General features: G+C 38.1%; 1 protein-coding gene across 1 annotated transcript in view; it reads right to left on the bottom strand.

The window, feature by feature from the left end:
- Positions 1 to 20,986, bottom strand: part of RHOBTB3 (Rho related BTB domain containing 3) — a 56,497-nt gene that overhangs the window by 15,440 nt on the left and 20,071 nt on the right. The window contains exons 6-8 of the mRNA XM_069492839.1: positions 19,434 to 19,799; positions 10,749 to 10,861; positions 7,384 to 7,504 (exon numbers count right to left, since the gene is read on the bottom strand). Coding sequence (XP_069348940.1) covers positions 7,384 to 7,504; positions 10,749 to 10,861; positions 19,434 to 19,799 — 600 coding nt within the window. The remainder of the gene's footprint in view (positions 1 to 7,383; positions 7,505 to 10,748; positions 10,862 to 19,433; positions 19,800 to 20,986) is intronic.

The following is a 20,986-nucleotide window of genomic DNA, read 5'->3' as shown; positions in this document are numbered from 1 at the left end:
AGACTTCTTAGTTTTTAAACTGAACAATAGAGTTCAAAAGTTGACTTTGAAACTAACAATTTGCAAGTCAGGCAACTATTTGTTACTTAGTGTATATTTCCTGAAGCTAGAAACATGGAAATGAAATATTTTGTTTCATGTTTTTATAATGAAGCATCTATCTTTTCCAATTGGCTTGAAAGAACACCACCTACACCTATGTACCTCCCAAGAAAACCATTACCCTCTTGAACAAACTCACATTATAGTCTCGGCCAGGCTTCCCCATATCAGAAACAGGAAAGTGTAAAAAATAAAAACCATAAGCAGTCCACACGTCACAGGAGGAGTGGCAAGTGAACCTCTTGTGGAGCCAAGGAGAGCATTTCTGACCTTATGAAAATCTGGAAGGGGATGACCTTAGCCCCCTCTGTCTCCCAGCACAGTTCCTCCCCAGGAAACCTCTTTCCCACATGAACAATGCCTGCTTCTGGGAGAGCCAGCACCACTCTGCATTTTAAAGGTCCCTTCAGCCCATGCTTCTCATTGAAGCTCATTAAACCGAACAGATTCTAGGAAAAGCTTGCTAAGCTCTCCAGCTATTGCTCCACCACTAAAGGCAGTGCCAGATGGGGGTAAAGGTGGCCTGTGACTCATGGGGTGAAGCAATTCTTACCACTCTTACCACCTTAGGAAGCCACGAATCCCACTGCCAGCCCAGATCTGTTCAACAGATCATTATCAGGCATCATCCATGTGCTAATCTTTGCATTTGGAATGGAAGATATAAAGATGAGGAAGACAAAGCTACCCCTGCTTTGGAGCAGTTTTTAGTTTAGTGGAAGACACCACAGCCAGTGTGAGTGCCAAAGCAGCCCCCTCCAAGAAAGTAACTCTACGAGCCAAACCACTCTGCTCTGCCCAAGAGTTTACCTACATATCCCTAAAATCCCATACTTATCAGGGGTATATGTTCTTCCCTAAAATATTTACAATGATTGGGTTCTTCATCCCCTTCAAATTCAAGCAAAACATCTCCTGACCCAGGAAAGAAGGAAAGAGTTACATCTAAGCTTAGCCGCTTTCTCCAAAGCCAATAATCTCTCAGGAGCTACACCTGACATTGCCACCTCTGAGCCCACTACATGGCACTGTGATTTTCACAGCCGTATGTCCCCCAAGAGCAGAGAAGCAGCTTTAGGGATCCCTCCCAGATGGTCAACACACCTACCATCAGGCATCCTCCCCTCCCAACCTCACTGTGACAGGGTCCACATACCAGGGAGGATCCGTTCCCATAATTAAATCATGCAGGATATACTTGTGTACAGCAATTCACAAACAATTCTAACAGGTAATGCCATTTAACTTATAATTTTAAGGTTTTAAAATTTTAAAGATATTTGGGCACTATTTTTAAAAAAAGAAAGAAAAGAAGAAAAATTAGAAGCATGACAAACAAGCTGGATGACCTATCATTTGGGTTAAGCAGAGGAATTTAAGATTGACCCAAAATACCAAGTGGATAGTAGATGGGGGTGGAACTTTAAGAGAAATTTTCCATTGATAATGTGGTTACAAGGGAATTGCAAAACTAGCTATAAAACACTCAGTACACTCAGCTCTCCATATCCATGGGTTTCACATCCAGGGACTCAACCAACCAAGGATTAAAAATCCTTGGGGAGAAAAAAAACTGCAACTGTATTGAACATGTACAGGCTTTTTTTTTTCTTGTCATTATTCCCTAAACAATACAGTATAACAACTACTTACATGGCACTTTCATTGTATTAGCTATTATAAATAATCTAGAAATGATTTAAAGTATACAGGAGGGTATGCATAGGTTATATGCAAATACTATGCCATTTTATATCGGGGACTTGAGCATCAAGGATTTTGGTAGCTACAGGAGGTGCTGGAACCAATTCCCCATGTATACTAAGGGACAACTGTACTTTAAAACATTTTTGAGCCTACTTTAAGCTTGGAATTTAGTTTGGAAAACCATTGTACTTCCAGTTAAGAAAATATCAACTTCTGTTTTTCACCTTTTAAAACTGGTGTTATAAATTATTCTGTTGTGAAACTATAATACAATGTCTCAGTATAGTTACACTTTTAAACACTCTATATAAAAATATGCTGAATGAACATAATGTAGTGTTTACTTACTAACCGGCAACTGGATACAGGTAGACTTACTTAGGGGAAAAAAGACATCAATTTTCTAGTTAAAAGATAAACATGTTCCTTAAATATGTCAAGGCCAAACTATCTTTTCTTGGTAGTATTCATTTGATGTTACAGTTTTAAGAAACGTTTTCTAAGGAAAAGGACTAGAGGAGTGAAACAAAATTTTAAAAGCCCAAGTTTTCTAGTCACTTTATATAGATTATCAAAGATCTTTGTTTTATTGTATATTAAAATAAAATACTACATTTGTCCTATCTTCATACTATTTTCCAGGTTTCAAAAGTGAAATTTTTAGAACTATTTCCGAAAAAAGAAAAAAGATACTTGTCTAGCTCAAGAGACTTAGAATATGTACTATGTAAGTAAACAGGGAAGGAATGTAATTTTGTAACAAACTCTTCACCAGTGCAGAGACTCACACCTTAAAAGGAAACCCATACCTTTCTATATTATGTCTAAATATGTACCAAGACTAACTTTGAAAAAAAGTTAAAAAAAAAAATCATGACCTAACTACCTCAACAAAAAAAAAGAAAAAAGTTTTTTTTAAAAAGACTAACTTCAAAACTACCATAGTAATTTTTTTTTCTTTTACAAATCCAAACAACAAATTGGGAGTGGTAGGAAAAATATATATTTGATGACCACCTATTACAGGGATAGTATCCCATTTTATATCCTATGTCAACTCCAGCCAGTTGTTGGTGACAGCCTGAACATTTTAAAAGAAGGACTGGCTGTGGAATCTGGGTTCAGCAGGAAAAAGTACAATGGTCCCCCACTGCTGGCTGCCATCGCAGGGGGAGTAGAGTCTACAGGTCAGGCCTCTGCTGGGTCTTTTTTATGCATTGTTTCAATCCTCACAACCACTCCACAAGGTAGAAATTAGTATCTCTATTTTATAGGTGAGCAAAACAAGGACTTAGAAATATAAAGTAACACAGTCAAACCTACAGTAAATATGTATCCAAGCAAAGACTCCATCAGGTCTTTCTGGCCCATGTCACCACCACCTCATCAAGGTGTATCAGTGTTATCGGTTCTGGTCTAAATTGTTCCATAGATTCTTTTCTCACTTAGGTTTCTTTAAACCTCTCAAGAGGTTGAGTAATATTCAAAACTGGAGTAAAGAAGCCAAAGAATTATTACATGTGACTTCAAATATATTATTATTGTATGAAGAGAAAACACTACATTTAGATGGATAATTATTTAATTTTTAAATTATCTTGCCCATTACTTCACATAAATTTATGAGTACCAAAGTTACATCCGTATGTGAATTATTTCTCAAATAGGAATCTTTCAAAATGTGTATTTTGCATCATATATGTTTTAGGTAAAGTGTATAGAGAAAAAAATTGTATGTTTATCTGAAAATTTCACTATAATTAAAAAAAAATTTATTATTCAGATTTGGGACGTGTTATTGAGTGTAGGTCTTAAGTTCAATATGAATTTAAAATAAAGAATATTTTTCTTCCCCATTTTTGGTGTAAAACATTTAAATGAACAAGTCAATCACAAACTTAGAAATACTTTCACACTTCAAACAGCTATTTCCATTTACACCAAAAAAACAGACATTAGATAGTTTTTCAGAATGACATTAAAATTTAGCTGCCTATTAATTTAACTACAATTAAAAACCATATCCCCAAATGTTGTCACACTGAGAGGCATTAACATGACCTGAAACACAAACCTTCATGCCTGGTACAGGTTGAGTATCCCTTATTTGAAATGCTTGAGATTAGAAATACTTTGGATTGGATTTTTTCAGAGTTTTGAATATTTGCATTACGTGTACACTTACTGGTTCAGCACCCCTAATCCAAAAATCTGAAATTCAAAATCCTCCAGTGAGCATTTACTTTGAGCATCATGTCAGTACTCAAAAAGTTTCAGATTTTGGAGTATTTTGGATTTCAGATTTTGAGATTAGGGATACTCAACCTGTACAAATTTTCAGAGAATGACAAGAATATAAAACAGGATACATGAGACAATGCATTTTGACTTTAAACAGAGCAACAGTTGTGACTAAACCATTCTGAAATCAATCTAATTTTTTCTAGTTGCACTAACAAGATGTTGTAGGCACACTCTCTTGTCCTCACCTTGGAGTTAGAAAGGTGCAAATCTCTGCTCCAACATCACTTGGCAACCAAGGCTGTGCATACCAAGACCAAAATACAACATTGTTTCAAGACTTGAGCTATACATATATGATCTCTAGTACAGTTGCTGCCAGAGTCAGTGCTATTATTATATATTATATTATAATAAAAATAATATAAAAATGTCTCAATACTAAAAGCTTCAATGGATCAGAACAGATGTGGCTTTTGATTTGCACAATCTGGGCTTCTTGATTCTAGATTAGAATATTAAAAATAAATAGTCATATCAAATTTGCAATAAAAATTAAGATAGAAGCATACTTAATGCTGAGAAAGATATACTAAAATAAGCACTCTCATCCACTGCCACTGGGAATGTAAATTGGTACAACCCTTCCAGACATACTCAATTTAATAGCATATATGGAGTCTTACAGATATTCATATCCTTTCACTAAGAATCTATCCCATAATGCTAATTTCAAGGTATTTACACTAAATCTACAATGCAGCTATTATTTCTAATAGTGAAAATATAAGAAATCCCTAAATTTATACCTATAGTTTTAAAAAGGATATAATCATATAATAACATTAAAAATGCTAACAAAAGGTTTTAAATACCATAAAGTGCTATGATAGAAGTTTAAAAATAAAGGATACACAATTGGCTAAATAGTATTTATTACCTACCTCCTATTTTTAAACAGAGGAAAACTGACTAGAGGAAAATATGATAAAATCAAACAAATAGTGATTGTCATTGGGGAATAAGATTATGGGTGACTTTTTTCTTTTGCATCTTTATGTGTTATCTGACAATTCTACAATGAGCACGTCCAACATTTTTCTAATCACCATCATCCCCATCTCATTTTCTAAAGATAACCACTGCTCACAATATGGTATATATCCTTCCTGACCCCTGCCATACATATGAACAAAATAGACATATTTTCTATAAATGAGATCATTCTGTGCACACTAGTCTATAACAAACATATAGGACTTTTGTAATCAGAAAAAATAATAAAGTTTCTTCATAAATATATACTCAACTGTTTGTTACTCAAAGAGCTGAATTAGATCAGTGATTCTCTAAGTCCTCTGCTTCTTTCCTCATTTAAAATGCCTCTAGTTTTTCTACTTTTCCCTAGATATTTTAGAAGAATTCCATCAGAGAACTGGCCCTCGTAAGCTGAGCCTGCTGCCAGAGTGACCACACTGAGGAGAATTCAAACATGCTCCACTCCATTCCATTCAATGGGAGGATGGACATATATTTTACCCTCCGAAAGGAACAAGAATTCATTTAACTTCTAACTCAAAATGTCTCCTTAGTTTTCTCTCTGCTACCCCGCAGGTACATGAATCAAAGAAGGGTGGCTACTAGTGAGCTATACAACTCTCAACACTGAAAAGGACCTTTCAGAATCGGGGTGGTTCATCCTCTTTGCAAATGAGAAGACTTGAAGGCCAGAAATGTCAAGTCACTTGCCCAAGGACACACACTGGTTAGGATGCAAAACCAAAGCCAAAGCTGGAGCAGGGGGCTCCAGACCCCAGGCTCAGCCTTCCTCCAGAGGAAACAACACTGCTGCCTCTCCAGGGCCTCTCCAGCTCTCAGGAGCTAGGCTTGCCTCCCCTGCAGCTGATGGCAGAGAAACTAGTGCCAGGTTCCATAAATCTTTAGCCTCTTATTAGCTTTTTTCCCCAGTCTTTTTTTTTTTTTTTTTTTATGTGTCCCAAGGTCACTTTTACTGTCCCATTTGCAGTGTCCCAGGCTCACACTGCGTAAGGTGCTGATGGTAGATTGTCGGAAGGTACTCTGGAAAGTTTCCAATTCACTGTTTGTCTTGGCAAGTGACCAAAGTTAAAAGTAAAGCGAATCTTTCTGGGGAAAGAGTTTTTTTTTTTTTTTCCTTTCCAAAAGCTCTTCTGGAAAGGGGAAAGATTTTTTAAAAGTAAATGACTATGTTAGCTGCCACACATTTCTACCCTAAAATGAGAATTATTATCTTCCTCGTAGTAATAGCCCATCTAAAGTTCTACTTAATTCTTTTTGGAAACACCTCCTTCTATCGTTCCTGCATAATTGAAGGTATCTGACAATTGATTCCTAAGATTTTGCTTTTAATCTACCAAAGGGACAAAAATTATCCAAGCGAGTAATCAATAATGGGCATTAAAACAGCTCATCTTTATTTTTTTTTTTTTTTTTTTTTTTTTTGTTGAGACAGAGTCTCACTTTGTTGCCCAGGCTAGAGTGAGTGCCGTGGCGTCAGCTTAGCTCACAGCAACCTCAAACTCCTGGGCTCAAGGGATCCTACTGCCTCAGCCTCCCGAGTAGCTGGGACTACAGGCATGCGCCACTATGCCCGGCTAATTTTTTCTGTATAGATTTTTAGGTGTCCATATAATGTCTTTCTATTTTTAGTAGAGACGGGGTCTCGCTCAGGCTGGTCTCGAACTCCTGACCTTGAGCAATCCACCCGCCTCGGCCTCCCAGACTGCTAGGATTACAGGCGTGAGCCACCGCGCCCGGCCGTCATCTTTATTAAAATTAGGCAGCACTACCTTCCCAGGGAGATAAACAGCAGTTCTCAGGGTGCTGTGAGGATAAATGCAGCAGTCTCTGTGGGTGTCCAACGCAGGCCAGGCACAACCCTCAACCCTTTTGCTCAAATCAAAAGGAAGAGAACTAAATAAAATAAGCTAGAGGTAATTTAATTTTAAGGAGATTGGTTTCAAATGGATCAAAAACTAGGATCTTAAAGAAATACACAAACAAAAATATATGAGGAAAATATTACAGATCACACCATCCCTTGCTGGTCTCTAAAAGTTAATGAAGCATATGGAAAGGGAAAAGTAGTAAGGAAAATATAAATTTCTTTTCTTATTTTAATAAAATACTTCGTTTCTCTGGAAGATTTTGTTGAATTTCAGGTAGTATTAATCTACATTCCGCAAGAGAGAATAGTTATTCCCTCACACCAAACATTCAAACCTGAAAGAGAAAGTGAGGAGAGAAAACAAGAAATAAAAATGAATAAGGAACTTTGTTAAAGTTGAGCCATACCTTGTATTTCGAAGACAACATCAGCAAGCATTGGTTTATTAAGAAAAAACTTGAGCGAAGTGTTATAAAACCACAGAGGTTTTCTGGCTTGATAGGTTTTGCAATTCCTTAGGCAATTAATCTATAAGGAAATACAAGGGGAAAGGTTGCTTAATATGTTTTAATAATAGATAGGCTGGGTTGAGGATTTGCAAAACTGTGCTAAATTTCTAAAGAAACAATGGTTACCTACCCTATGGCTTCCCTGATCACAGCTTTCAAGGGAACTTATCTTCAAGAACTGTATCTGCTACCTGTTAATGAGCAACACTCCTCTCTCCAACATTCATAGCAGTAAACGAACTGCCTCCCTGGAAACTCAGCTCTACAGCTAAGAAGCTGTAGGGTCCTGAATCCTGGAGTCTTTGGCAGGAAACAGACAACGGTAGTCCAGCCTCACATAAATGCCTACTAGGATATCTTTACACACACAACCTAATTTGTTCATTAAGAAAGCACAAAGACAAACATTTAATTTGTAGTTAGGAAAAATACATTTCCCCTTATCATACCATGTTCTTTTACTGGCTACCAGCTCAACATTTTCTCTTAAAGGAATGAACATTAAAAAAATGCATGAGAGTGAGGAATTGCTTCTTCTCCATCTTAATCTCCAATTTTATATCCTGAAATATCCTTCCTACCCACAGCAGAGGCTACTGGAATCAGAGTAGCCTGGATGTCTGTTCTGGATCTCCAGAGAATCTCTCCCTTGAAAACACCACACCTTGCTGGAGCTGGCAGCCTCCAGGAATGGCACCTCTGTCCACCCCAGGCTTTGGTGCTTTGCTCATCCTTCCTGTGGTCTCTCCAAGCATCCCCTCGTTCCAGTCCTACAAGTGGAGGGCCAGCCCCACTCTCCTCACCACCCACCCATTTCTTCTCATTTTATTTACTCTCTTTATTTACAATGGATAAACAAAGCCTGAACAACATTTTCAGGTAGAGTTACCCAAAAGATGAAGAAATAATAAATCATTTTAAATGCTAGGATTCATTAGGACTATAATCTTGCCTAGAGTCTATATTGGGATACTATAGCCCCTCACTGGGAATGATTTAGTTATGATTTTTATTTAAATATCCCATTTTACTCATTCCTGATGGCTTCACTCATTTCCCCTGCCAAATCTCAGAACCTCAGCTCTGACCCTCTGGCTTAGCTAGGGAACTCAGAAAGCTTCGTTCCTAAGAAATAATCAAAGGTACAACTTTAGCATTAATGAGAATGAATAGCATCTACTCCCCACTCTGGATTAATCTACTACAGTGGAAGGTTTGAAAATCTTTGGGGAAGAAAAAAAAAAATGATACTATACTAGCTCATAAGAAAGAAGAACACACACTCCAGGATGGTATCCACAGCAAGGCAGACAGGCAAAACAGGATCATGTGAATCAATTTCTACAAGGCACATTCTCAGATCCTTTACACTACATCCCATAATACACACTGAAGGAACTGGGGGATAGCAGTCAAGTGACAGCCACACGTGGAAGAGAGTAACAGTCAAAAACCATCACAGAATTGGACAGCTAGCAGGGGCTTCAGAAACCATCCAATTTATCCCTCATCTTATAGGAAGCCCTGACTTGCTCAAAGCCACAGAGATAATTTGTGGCAGACTGACAATTTTAATCTACGTTTCCTGAGTCCGAATTCAGTGTTACATCATGTGTGGTACTTAGTGAGTGAGAGAGGCCCTTTCCCCAGGAAAGCACAGCAAGAAAAGGTGGAAGAACTCTTCTCTCCTTCTGTGCAAAGGAGGGAATTTAGTTCAAGAGCATGGAATCATATAGTCCCAGCTCCCCTGTCCCCAACAAGAGTTCACTTTATTCTCAGTACTCAAAAGAATATGTTCAGAATTAGACTCAAAGAAAGGTGCAGGGTCAGAAAAAAGCCAACACTTCTGTCCTTATCATTTATGTCAAGGTTATGAATTTGCATATTATGAATATTATGTAGATGTATATTATGTATGAATGTGTATATATGTGTGCATATATATACACACACACACACACACACACCCCCACAAAGGGAGAGAGAGAGAGAGATGAATAGAGGGAGGGAGAGAGAATAAATCTGTATAAAGAGATTCCCTTGTCACTTTTGCTTTGAATTTGAAAAAAAAAAAAGGGGGGGTGGAGGGCAGAAGTTGCAAGAGAATACAGATGTACATGATATATATTTAACTGATTCATAAATGAGTTAATACAGAAAACCAAATTAACTTTTTAATGCAGGCATATGTGTGCATTTTTACAAAAGGATTATTTAGTCGAATTGGATTTCAAGAGAGCTACTGTCCCACCATATACCTGTACAACTGGACAGCTTCTGTATATCTGCTTCAATGTGTTACTGAAACAAAAGAAAGATCTTGCCTCTTAATTCCATGTTACTTTGTTTTTTTTTAAAAAAAAGACCATTTTCTAAATTAAAGAACAGTTAAAAATCTTCACTTAAAACTACTACAGTTTTACATTTTTTATATATTAACTTTAAAATGTTAATAACTTAGGCTGCAGAACTGACAAAGTCACCTGTATTTTAAAAAATTAAGGGAATAATCTTCCTTTACATTTAATATAAACCTGTATTCTGCTAGGCATTGCACACAACTTACCTTGTTATCTACTGTAGCCAATTTGTTTATCACAGAATCTGAAATAAGAATACTGGCTAAATTTTGCAATGTCTTAAAATTTACCAAATGTACTTTTAAAGCCCTTAGAGATTCAATGCAATCTAAGTTGTTAGAGTTTTAATGTGCACAAGTTTATGGTCATATACAAAGTTTGTATTTTTATAACTTTGAACGTAATTTATAATTTTGAACCTATACTTGATGAGACAATCCTTAACTGTCAACTTGTTTAAATAGATTCCTCAGAACTCCTGAAAAAAAGCATGTGCAGAAACGGCCTTGCTCCCCAAAACTATTTGGGTTTAAATTGTGAGTAAGAAAGCACTCCTTCTAATAACCTTAACTGTAGCTGGAAAATTAAACAGCCCTCCATTCCTGACATGGATCGTGTATTCCCAGAGCTCCAGGGGAGTGTTTCAGAAGGAATTCACAAATAAACATTTTAAAGAGATGACTCACATATATTTTAATTCTTAGATAAATTAAAATCTAAGATAGTAAGAAGTAGCATGTGTTTATGCTTAAAATATTTAAATGGCAGAAATGTAGTTAAGGAAAACATTTGTATTTATATAGTATTTGACTGTTCTCATGACCCAATACTGTATTCATCATAGTATATCAATTACAGTTCAGAGAGAGTCAAAGTAAACTAGCTTACAACAAATTAATTTACCTTTCCTGGTGTTTTTAAAATGCATTTAACTTTCTCAATTACATTTGAAACATCCCCAGAATCTTTCAACTTCTTCCTGATATCTTCTTCCAATTCTTCCCACTGAAACGCACCTGTAAACAAATTAAAACATGTTGGATTTTTCTAACTGTTAAATCAGGAGGTAAGAAAAATAAATCTCTTTTTTGATAAAATATCAACTATCCCCTTTCAGTATTTTCTTTTAATTTTTCTTTACCAAATATATATCCTTCTATTTATACTAAAACATTTAAACATTTCTCACATTTTAGAAAAATCAGTTTGCCTTCTCCTAAATCATTTCTCAAAACCTGAAGTCTTCTTCCTAGGACAGCTGCCACCTCTCTGTAATAGGTGGCCAGCTAGTGGCAACAGCAATGGCCAGAAAGTGAGTTACCATCAAGACAAGTGGTCCAACACCCAAATTATCTAGTTGCCCTGGGTAAGAAGGTATTAATAGATGTGGTCTCTTTCCCAAGGCTGAATTAAATCTTACTAATCGTGGAGAGCAGTGGCGATCCGCGGCAGAAATAGAACATATCCAAAAGGTCTCATGCACTGTCAGGGTCAGATTGGGATGGCTGAGCGCCAACTCTACAACACCAACCTGAGGAAGGGAGCTACATGGTTTCCGGATGAGCTGCATGCCCGTGCCCCTGGAGCAAAACCACCCCACCTTCCCTTGTCCTCACCTTACCTCCCTTCAAAGCTCTCTCTTCCTAGGCTCCCTTCATGTCTGTCTCCCACTCTGCCAGCCCCTTGTCCTCTATGTCTTAAAAATTCCTATTTTTTAATAGGAAAAGGTCAGCAAAAGTTGACCTTTTCCCCAAGCGCTCCTCTCATTTGGCCTGCAGCACTTCCTACGCAGCCTCCTGCTCCGGCGTGGCCTTTTCCCCATGGAATCTCTCCCATTACTCAAAGCTGGCAAGTTTTCCAATCCCAGAATCGGAAATGATATACTGGCTATATGTGGTAATGTCTTAAAATTTAACAAATGTACTTTTAAAGCCCTTATAGACTCAATACAACCTAAGTTGCTGGAGTTCAGATGTGCACAGGTTTCTGGATCAAGGATTCCCATCATGATATTCCAAGAGATTGCCCTCATCTATCCTATAGGGTATAGAAAGTCCTAACTTCTAAAAATATAATATAATTCCAGCTGGGCACACTGGCTTACAAAAGGCTGAGGCAGGAGGATCACTTGAGGCCAGGAGTTAGAGACCTGCCTGAGCAAGAGCAAGACCTCGTCTGTACAAGAAATAGAAAAATTAGCCAGGCGTATTGGCACACGCCTGTAGTCCCAGCTACTTGGGGGGCTGGGCGGGAGGCTCACTTGAGCCTGGGAGTTTGAGGTTGCAGTGAGCCATGATAATGCCACTGCCCTCGTGCCCAGAGCAAGACTCTGTCTCAACAAAAACAACAACAATTTAAAAATGAAATAAAATGAAAAAAGAAAGCAACACAGTGAGACCTCATCTCTCTAAGAAAATAAAAAGAAAAATATAATTCAAAAAGTGTAGGCCGGGCGCGGTGGCTCACGCCTGTAATCCTAGCACTCTGGGAGGCCGAGGTGGGCGGATCGTTTGAGCTCAGGAGTTCGAGACCAGCCTGAGCAAGAGCGAGACCCCATCTCTACTAAAAATAGAAAGAAATTGTACGGACAGCTAAAAATATATATAGAAAAAATTAGCCGGGCATGGTGGTGCATGCCTGTAGTCCCAGCTACTTGGGAGGCTGAGACAGGAGGATCGCTTGAGCTCAGGAGTTTGAGGTTGCTGTGAGCTAGGCTGACGCCACGGCACTCACTCTAGCCTGGGCAACAGAGTGAGACTCTGTCTCAAAAAAAAAAAAAAAAAAACAAAAAGTGTAGTGTGAGCAGTTATAATTAGGAGACTCAGAATCTAGATTTCTGCTATTATCTACTGGTGCAACTTTAAGCAAGTCACTTCACCTCTCTGGGTAATTGGAGATCCTTTTCTCTTTGCTCCCAATCTGTTTTTTCTGTTTCCCTTCCTGTTTCCAGCACTCTGCCTGATGCCTTCATGATACTGGGGGATGAGGAGGGCACAAAACAAACGTGGTTCGTTTATTTCAAACTTATTGAACCAATGAGATCAGGCACCTGCAGCCAGTCTGCACCAACTGGAGCCACAGTCCAGCGGAAGGGGCAGACTGGGGAGTCCAGCAGCTCTCAGGCACCTCACAGCTGAGCCCTGCTGCACTCTGCATTCCTGTGCATCCTTTAAACTTCTCCTCACCTGGCCTTCCCGGACGACTACAGTGTATCCTCGTGGAGGGAGGAGCCCTAAAAACCCAGCATTTGCCTTTTCTGTGGTGTAATTCTCCCACCACGGCCAAATCCAAGCTACCAACGTGACATTATGGAACACGAAATCAGGAATGAGAAACACAACTGAGCTTTCACAGTCTAGTCCCAGCTCCAGACACGACTGCTTCTTTCTACCTTTGCTCTTTTTTCTGCCTTCACTGTTAGCTCCCTTCCTCCCCAAATTCCCAAAGGAGTGTAGTCTGGACGAACTCTATGCTTTTTGCTTTCCTCTTCCTGCATGAATGCTTTTTAACTTTGAGGTCACATATTCTTTTTACAATCTGATAAATTCTTTGGGTCATCTCTCCAGAACATTTCACATGCACACACACAGATGTTAAAGTTTGTATAAAAATGTATAAGAATCCCTTAGAAGCTAACGAACCCCAGATAAGAAATTTACTATATGCTAGTGCTTCTCAACCCCAGCTGTGCATTATATTTACCTGGAGATCTTTTATAAAATACCAAAAGAGGAGATCTCATCCCCAGACCAAGTAAATTAGAATTTCTGGGGCCGGAGCCTCTAACATCAATGTGTCTTAAAAGGCTCCCAGGTGACTCCCAGGTGCCCTGAATGCTATTGATGAACACCGCTCTTCCTTTAGAAATTTCATCCATCACCAAAACCCAGGGTTAGTGGTATATAGCAAACAGTAAGAGTGGGTATTTTGGATTGTATACATTCTCACAAGCTAAAGGAGAACCCAGATACTGTCTCTTTCTTCTAACATAATAAATAATGTTGTATGTAAGTAAAAGTTATACTAAGTTATATAAGTAAAATTATATTAACTAAAGAACACCTATACGATATCTAATTCAGACTACCTAAAAGAAAGCAAGCATCAAATAATCTAAAAATATGGGATTAACAGCAGGTGAATCCCCACTGGCATACTGATGTGTTTGAGAACAGAGGGAACCAATAACTGAAAATGAAAGTAAGACTCACTGGGCTGTTTGCATAATTAGAAATGGTACTCAAGTCATCTCTGACACCTTACGTCCTAATAAAGCAATAATCCTTAGGCGGGGAATTCCCTTTTGTGTATATATGTGTGTGTGTGTGTGTGTGTGTGTGTGGTGAAAACATTTAACATGAGATCTACCCTCTTAACAAATTCCTAAGTATATAACACAGTGTTGTTAATAGGCACGACAGCATGACATCATACAACAGATCTCTAGAGCTTATTTATCTTGCATTATTGACTGGGATTTTCTTTGGTTAACTCCTTGAACCACTTAATTAGACTTTAAGAGAGTATGATGTACTCATGTATACTAGGCTGTGTTTTTACGCAATGCAGAAAAGAGCATGCCACAGAGTAATTCCAAGATCTGGACAATACCATGCAAACTGAAGATGAAAGCTTATTTCCACTTATTCATCTACTCTGGCAGCTTTTCAGTTAGTGATGTGAAATTCTAAGGGCCATCTGTGGAGGGAAGAACTGAAAGCTAAATTCTTGAGGCTCTTACAAACATTTCAACTTCTAACCATCTAAGATCATGTGACTCAGGAATTTACAAGCATAAGACTGTAACAAGTATTGTAAGAATGTGACAATCGTATGCCATGTGAGGATTACTCCTTGAGGACTAGGAAACTGCTGGCCTCACTTTGCAGATTACTCCTTCTTTAGGGTTAATCATTAAGTACTTAAACAGTATGCAGTGTTTGTCGTTATCCAATAGAAAACTGACATACACAAAACAGACATGCCTTGACTGTGTTTATTTACTCAAAAACTTGAATAGGAAAATAAACTGAAGCCTTATATATCGGTGTAAAATGTTAACTGGATTATTAAACAGGTCTCTCCTAAATATGAGACCAAATGTCTATGGTGACACAATATATACAAAATTTCAAATTTCTAAAAGTTAAAAAAAGAATGTTATTTAAAAAGAATTAAAGTAGTCTTTATAATTTGGTTCTTTTTTTAAAAAAAGCGACAGGAGATAGGGTTTTTATGGTTTTCTAGCCCATGTTTGCTCAGGGCAAATGTTCCTGAGCACTGCACGTCACGGATGGAGTTCTACCTCTGCACGACCAGTCCACCTGGTGTGCATACAAACAAAGGGCTCCTGTCCTCAATGGTTCTCTGACATCACTCAAGGGGAGGCCACAGTGCATTACAAAGTGTCTTAAAATTTGTGTTCTGTTCAAAGGTTTTAAAATTTAAAAAAAAAAGAAAAGAAAAAAAAAAAAAAAAAAGGAGCCTGGCCACTGTATTGAAGTCTTTGAGAAAAATGTAGGTTTAAAATTTTTGTTGGATAAAAAAAAATACAAAACATTTTTTTTCTAAACAGTTAACTATTCACACATATAGGGTAAAACAAAACATCAATGCTTATGCATTTTCTTTTGATAGCGGAATCTGGGTGATTTTTTTTTTTCTCGTAACAAATTTTCTGCATTTTTTAAAATTGTCTTTCCTATACAAATATAGCTTTAATATTTTTTAAAGCATAACTTAAAAGATAACTTGTGCTTGAGTCATGGGTTATAATCTGTAAATAATTAAAGAATAATTAATTGGTACCTGCAGAACCAGTTATTTTCCCTTCTCGACCAGCGTCAGGGTCTCTCTGCAGCCCCAGGTCAATGGTCTGTGCCCCACTCCTACCCGACACCACCTCCGGCCTTGGCGGTGGTGTGCAAGGAGAGATCGGAGCAGAAATGGGCAGTTCAGTGTCAGGTTAAGAAGCCGGTACACTCTGAACTGGTTGAGGACCTATAGCTCAGCAAGCTCTTCATACCTTCATGCCCATCTGCCCTCTAATCTCTATTCCAGGCTCACTGAGTTTCCACCCAACCGCTAAGCATCCACTTTCCCCCACTTCAGGCAGGGGACACAACAGTGCACCGAGAGCCCCAGCTCCAAATAGCTCTGCATCAGTCAGCCTTGCAGCTCACTCCATTTTGACGATGGACCCTAAATGGATTACTTGGCCTCTCCCAGGCCAAGCCTCTGTGTTGAATGCTAGGCCCTAATTCACTGGTTCCCAGTTCTTCCAAAAGCAGGTGTTTCTGGTGGTCCAGAGCAGCGGCACCACCTGGGAGACTGTTGGAAATGCAGAATTTCCCGCCCTGCTCCAGGCCTACCGAATCAGAATATGCACATTAATAAGACCCCCAGGTGATCTGTACATACTTTAAGGTTTGCAAAGCATCGGTCTACATGACGAAAAAGAGCCAACAGCAAGACCACCCATTGTCCTAGGGCCTCCTGACTGGACTCCATCCTCCCACCATCACCAGAGATGAGCTTCCTAAAGCCCAGTCTGATCATGCTTAAAACTCTAGCACAGGTTCTAAGAACAGCAGGAACAACTTCCCCAGGCCTCACCCGCCACGTCTCCCGCCAGCCATCACCTCCCACTGCCTGCTCCAGCCCTGGGAAATACCTGCAGTCCCTAGAAAAGAGCAGCTACCAAAGAGTACATTTTCATTAATGCAAAATTCCCCAGTATACTAATCTCTTTAAATAGTATCAGAGTGAATACATACACAACTTATAACAGGTAAACGACTCTGGGGAAGGAGTGCGGGGTACAAGAACTTTTTTTCTTTCCCCTTTGTTTCCAAAAAATCACTCTGTAGGAGAAACCTAGGCAGGTTCAGTCACTGGAGATACTTCTAGCTATTTCACTGCTACCATATTAAAGAGGATATAACCAACTTCAGAGTGTCCATGTGTCTTTGAAAGTATTCAATGGAAATTGTGGCAAACTTGCTAAATAATTCATATAATTTCAACAGAAAAATCATCAAAAAGAAAAGTCAAACATATCCTTCACAGTTCCTTAAACATAGCATTAAAAACATTTATTTCTTTTGACATGTAAACATGTTAGTTTTTCAAAATGAGTCTTAAATTCTGAACTGTGAGATTCTAAGTTTAAACATTAAAATCTGTAGTACTAAATGAAGTCCTTGACTAGTCTGGCTTATTCATATGATGATTCCCCGCTGGGAGAGCCTACTCCTTAACGGAAATGAAATTTAAGGAGGACTTTCCATGCTGAAGGCTGTGTGCTGGGTGCATACTGTACAGGTGCTTATTTATGCCTTTTTCCAGCTAATACTCACTGACCTGCCACCACATTCTACTCCAATATATATGTTTTATCCACCTAAATCTGCGAGTTGCAACTGTACTTTTCAAAACCATAATTTATATTTTAACTTATAAAACGATATAACCACAACCCAAATGAAAAAGTAGCATCTTATTTTTAACATTAACCATCTAAATGAATGATGGCTACCCCAAATTTTCTTACCTATATGATTCTTGTTTTATTTGCAAACCTTTATAAACTTATCTGTTTCCAATCTGAAGCCTAAAAACAGATTATAAATGTTTCTCCAGATACATTCCAGAGGGGTGACCTTAGCCTAATATCTCATCAGTACATGATTCCAAGTAGGAAAAGAAAACTTAAGAACAGAGGAGCTCTCGGAAAACTTACATGTAAATGCTTACTTTAAAAATCATTTTACATCCATTCTTTCCTATTCTTATTTGGAACACTTAGACGCAAGGCCTTCAATTCATTTGCTAAAATGACTCATAACTTCCTATTCTTTAGAATATAGTTGCTACTGAGTTTTTAAAAGGACAAAAAGTAAAGTAACTGATAAGATGAATCTTAAAAACAAAGGGCACAGTAAGGGAAAAAAGTAACATCTAAGACAGTCATAGCCAAATTTGATCAGGTCTCAACTAATTTTAGATACTGATTTCTAGTTCCTAAACTGAATGCAATTTCTCTCCTTGATTTCCTCCAAAATATATGAGACAAACCAAAGAGTAAATATCTAGGTTTTAAAGTGTAGACATGCAATTTAATATACTCTTGGAAATTTTTATTTCTTTAAAGTTAAACTAGACAATAAAGTCTCATATTTTAGATTTAAAAAAATATTAACATACCTGCTCAGATTATTATTTTTACAAGTAGATTTAAAACCAAGTACAATAAGCACATGAAAAAATGATCAACATCACTAATCATCAGGGAAATTCATATCAAAACTACAATTAGATACCACCTCACACCTATTAAGATGGCTACCATCAAAAAAACCAGAAAATAGGCCAGGTGTGGTGGCTCACATCTGTAATCCCCAAGCACTTTGGGAGGCCTAGGGGGGAGGATTGCTTGAGGCCAGGAGTTTGAGACCAGCCTGGACAACATAGCAAGACTCAATCTCTACAAAATAAAAAAGGAAAGTTAGCCAGGCATGGTGGCACGCATCTGTAGTCCCAGCTACCCAGGAGGCTGAGGCAAGAGGATCTCTTGAGCCCAGGAATTTGAGGCTACAGTGAGCCATGATTGTGCCACTGTACTCCAGCCTGGGAAATAATAGAGTGAGACCCTGTCTCAAAAATTAAATCAAGCAAGAAAATAACAAGTGTTGGGAAGGATGTGGAGAAATTGGAACACTTGTACACTATTGGTAGGAATATAAAATGGTATGGCCATTGCAAAAAAATAGTAGGACAATTCCTTAAAAAATTAAAAATAGAATTATTGTATGATCCAACAATCCACTTCTGTGTATATACTCAAAAGAATTAAAAGCAGGATCTTGAAAGGGATATTTGTACAGCCATGTTCATGGCAGCATTATTCACAATAGCTAAGACAGTGGAAGCAACCCAAGTGTCCATCAATGGATGAATGGATAAACCAAATGTGGTGTATGCATACAGTACAATATTACTCAGCTTTAAAAAGGAATGAAATTATGACATATACTACAACTTGGAAGAACCTTGAAGACATTATACTAAGTCAAATAAGCCAGTCACAAAAAGACAAACACTGTATGATTCCATTTATATGAGACACTTAGAGTAGTCTAAATGATAGAGACAGAAAGAAGGATGGCTGCTGCCAGGGTCTGGGGAAAGAGGGCAATGGGGAGTTATTGTTTAATGGGCATAGAGTTTCAGTTCTAAAGATGAAAAGAGTTATGGAGATGGATGGTAGTGATGGTTACATGACATTAGAAATGTATTTAATACCATTGAACTGTACACTTACAAATGGTTAAAATGTAAATTCTATATTATGTGTATTTTAACACAATTTTTAAAATTAGCAGATAAAAAAGGCAAGTAGATTTGTAAGGAGGACAAAGTTTGGACCAATTCCTACATATAAAGCTGTATTATTTCACATATAATCTTCACCTCAGATGGTAGGAAAAAGATCACTGTAAAACTAACCAATCCTCTTGAGCACCATAGGCATACTTCATTTCAAACGCTTAAGAGAGTGTAAGTAACCAGAACCACGTGACAAGATACCTGAATAAATGAAGCGCAGAATATCTGATAAACAAGAACAGAAGAGGACGTCCTTAACAACGACTCGGAGTGGCGGGTTGCCGGAAGACTCCTGGCCGGCACCTGGGAATGCAGTGTCTCTGTTTATAGCAAAGAGGTCCTGGGTAGTTCGGATGATACTGGAATCCTGAATGTCAGTGGGACTCTTCACGTTGAAAAGCAGCATGAAAACATGGCTTACGGCGCAGAGAACGATCTTGTGGGCCTCGACGACTTTCCTTAGATCTGGGTTGTAAAATACCACGTCCACACACTGGCAGCAGAACAGCAAGTTATTTAAGTCAGAGTTATAATGCGATGCTTCAGCCTTTAAGACAGGCATTTTTTCTGTTTCAAAAAATAAATAAAAATGATAAATTCCTCTTTAGGTCTATGAATCCAATAATTTCAGGTTTACTTTAATATAACAAAACAATATTTCAAAAATAATATTAGGTTGAATCATAAGAAATTGCCAATATTTGACCATTTCTGACCTACGAAAGCAGCAATTTTGTATAACTTAACCTAATTTATAAATATATATAAACTGTTCAGGGATTAGAGAATTTTAGAACATACACACACTAATACTGTATTTACATTTTATAGTATAACTGAAAAACCTACTGACATAAGGAGCAATAAAATGACACTTCTCATTTTTTGTGTGTCCCAAAATAAAATATTTCTCCGAATACTGAACTTTAGTATTTTGGTAATCATCATTCTTTACTTCTGTCTGATTAAAAAAAAAAATTCAAATAAAGTATTGAGTAAGTTCTGAAGAACCCATCCTCCTATTTGAAATCCTTTCCCTCCTGGGATAGGAAGTGGAGGTAGAGGGCTAAGCTGTTAAAATTCTACAACTTCTCAAGCCAGGCCTCAACGTCTTAGCTCTATTGTTTGAAACCATTTTGATCGCTTTATTTAGATCATAAAACTAGTAATTTTTTCCTCCTAGTTAAACAATATGCTTCCCAGAACCAGCTCTTTGCACTCAGCACACCTCAGGGAAAGTGCTGACTAATTTCCAGAAGAGCATGTAACCTTCCATTTACAGTTTGAGCACCAACAAAGAGTAGCCCTCAGCCAATTCAGAATATCCACACGGCAGGTCCTCATCATAGACCTTAACTGCAAAACGTCTGTTGTCTCATTTTTATCCAAAGACAAGCTGGGGAAAGTGATATTTGTAAAAGGTCGCTTGAAGGATATGCAAGCATCTAAATGAGTGGAATTCAAACTTCTTTAGCAATGAAAATCCTTTATTTTAAAGTCCGGCCCAGTCTATATAAGGAATAATAACAAGGTCCTTTGGGGGCCAGGCGCTCCCTGCTCTATATCCCAAGACATGCCCTTTTCTGCTGACTGTGGCACCTTCATAGAACCTTAAACACCACGTGCCCCAGAGCCCAGGTTCCATCCTCAGAACAAGTCAACCCAGAACTAACAGATAACCAGACAGTATCGTCCTGGACCCGTGGGTTATACTTAGTGTCATGCCCACAGCTCTCTTAACAGGAGGGTACAAG

Source organism: Eulemur rufifrons, chromosome 17, assembly GCF_041146395.1.
Source record: "Eulemur rufifrons isolate Redbay chromosome 17, OSU_ERuf_1, whole genome shotgun sequence".
Classification (NCBI taxonomy): Eukaryota; Metazoa; Chordata; class Mammalia; order Primates; family Lemuridae; genus Eulemur; species Eulemur rufifrons.
This window is presented reverse-complemented; position numbering and strand designations above follow the sequence as displayed.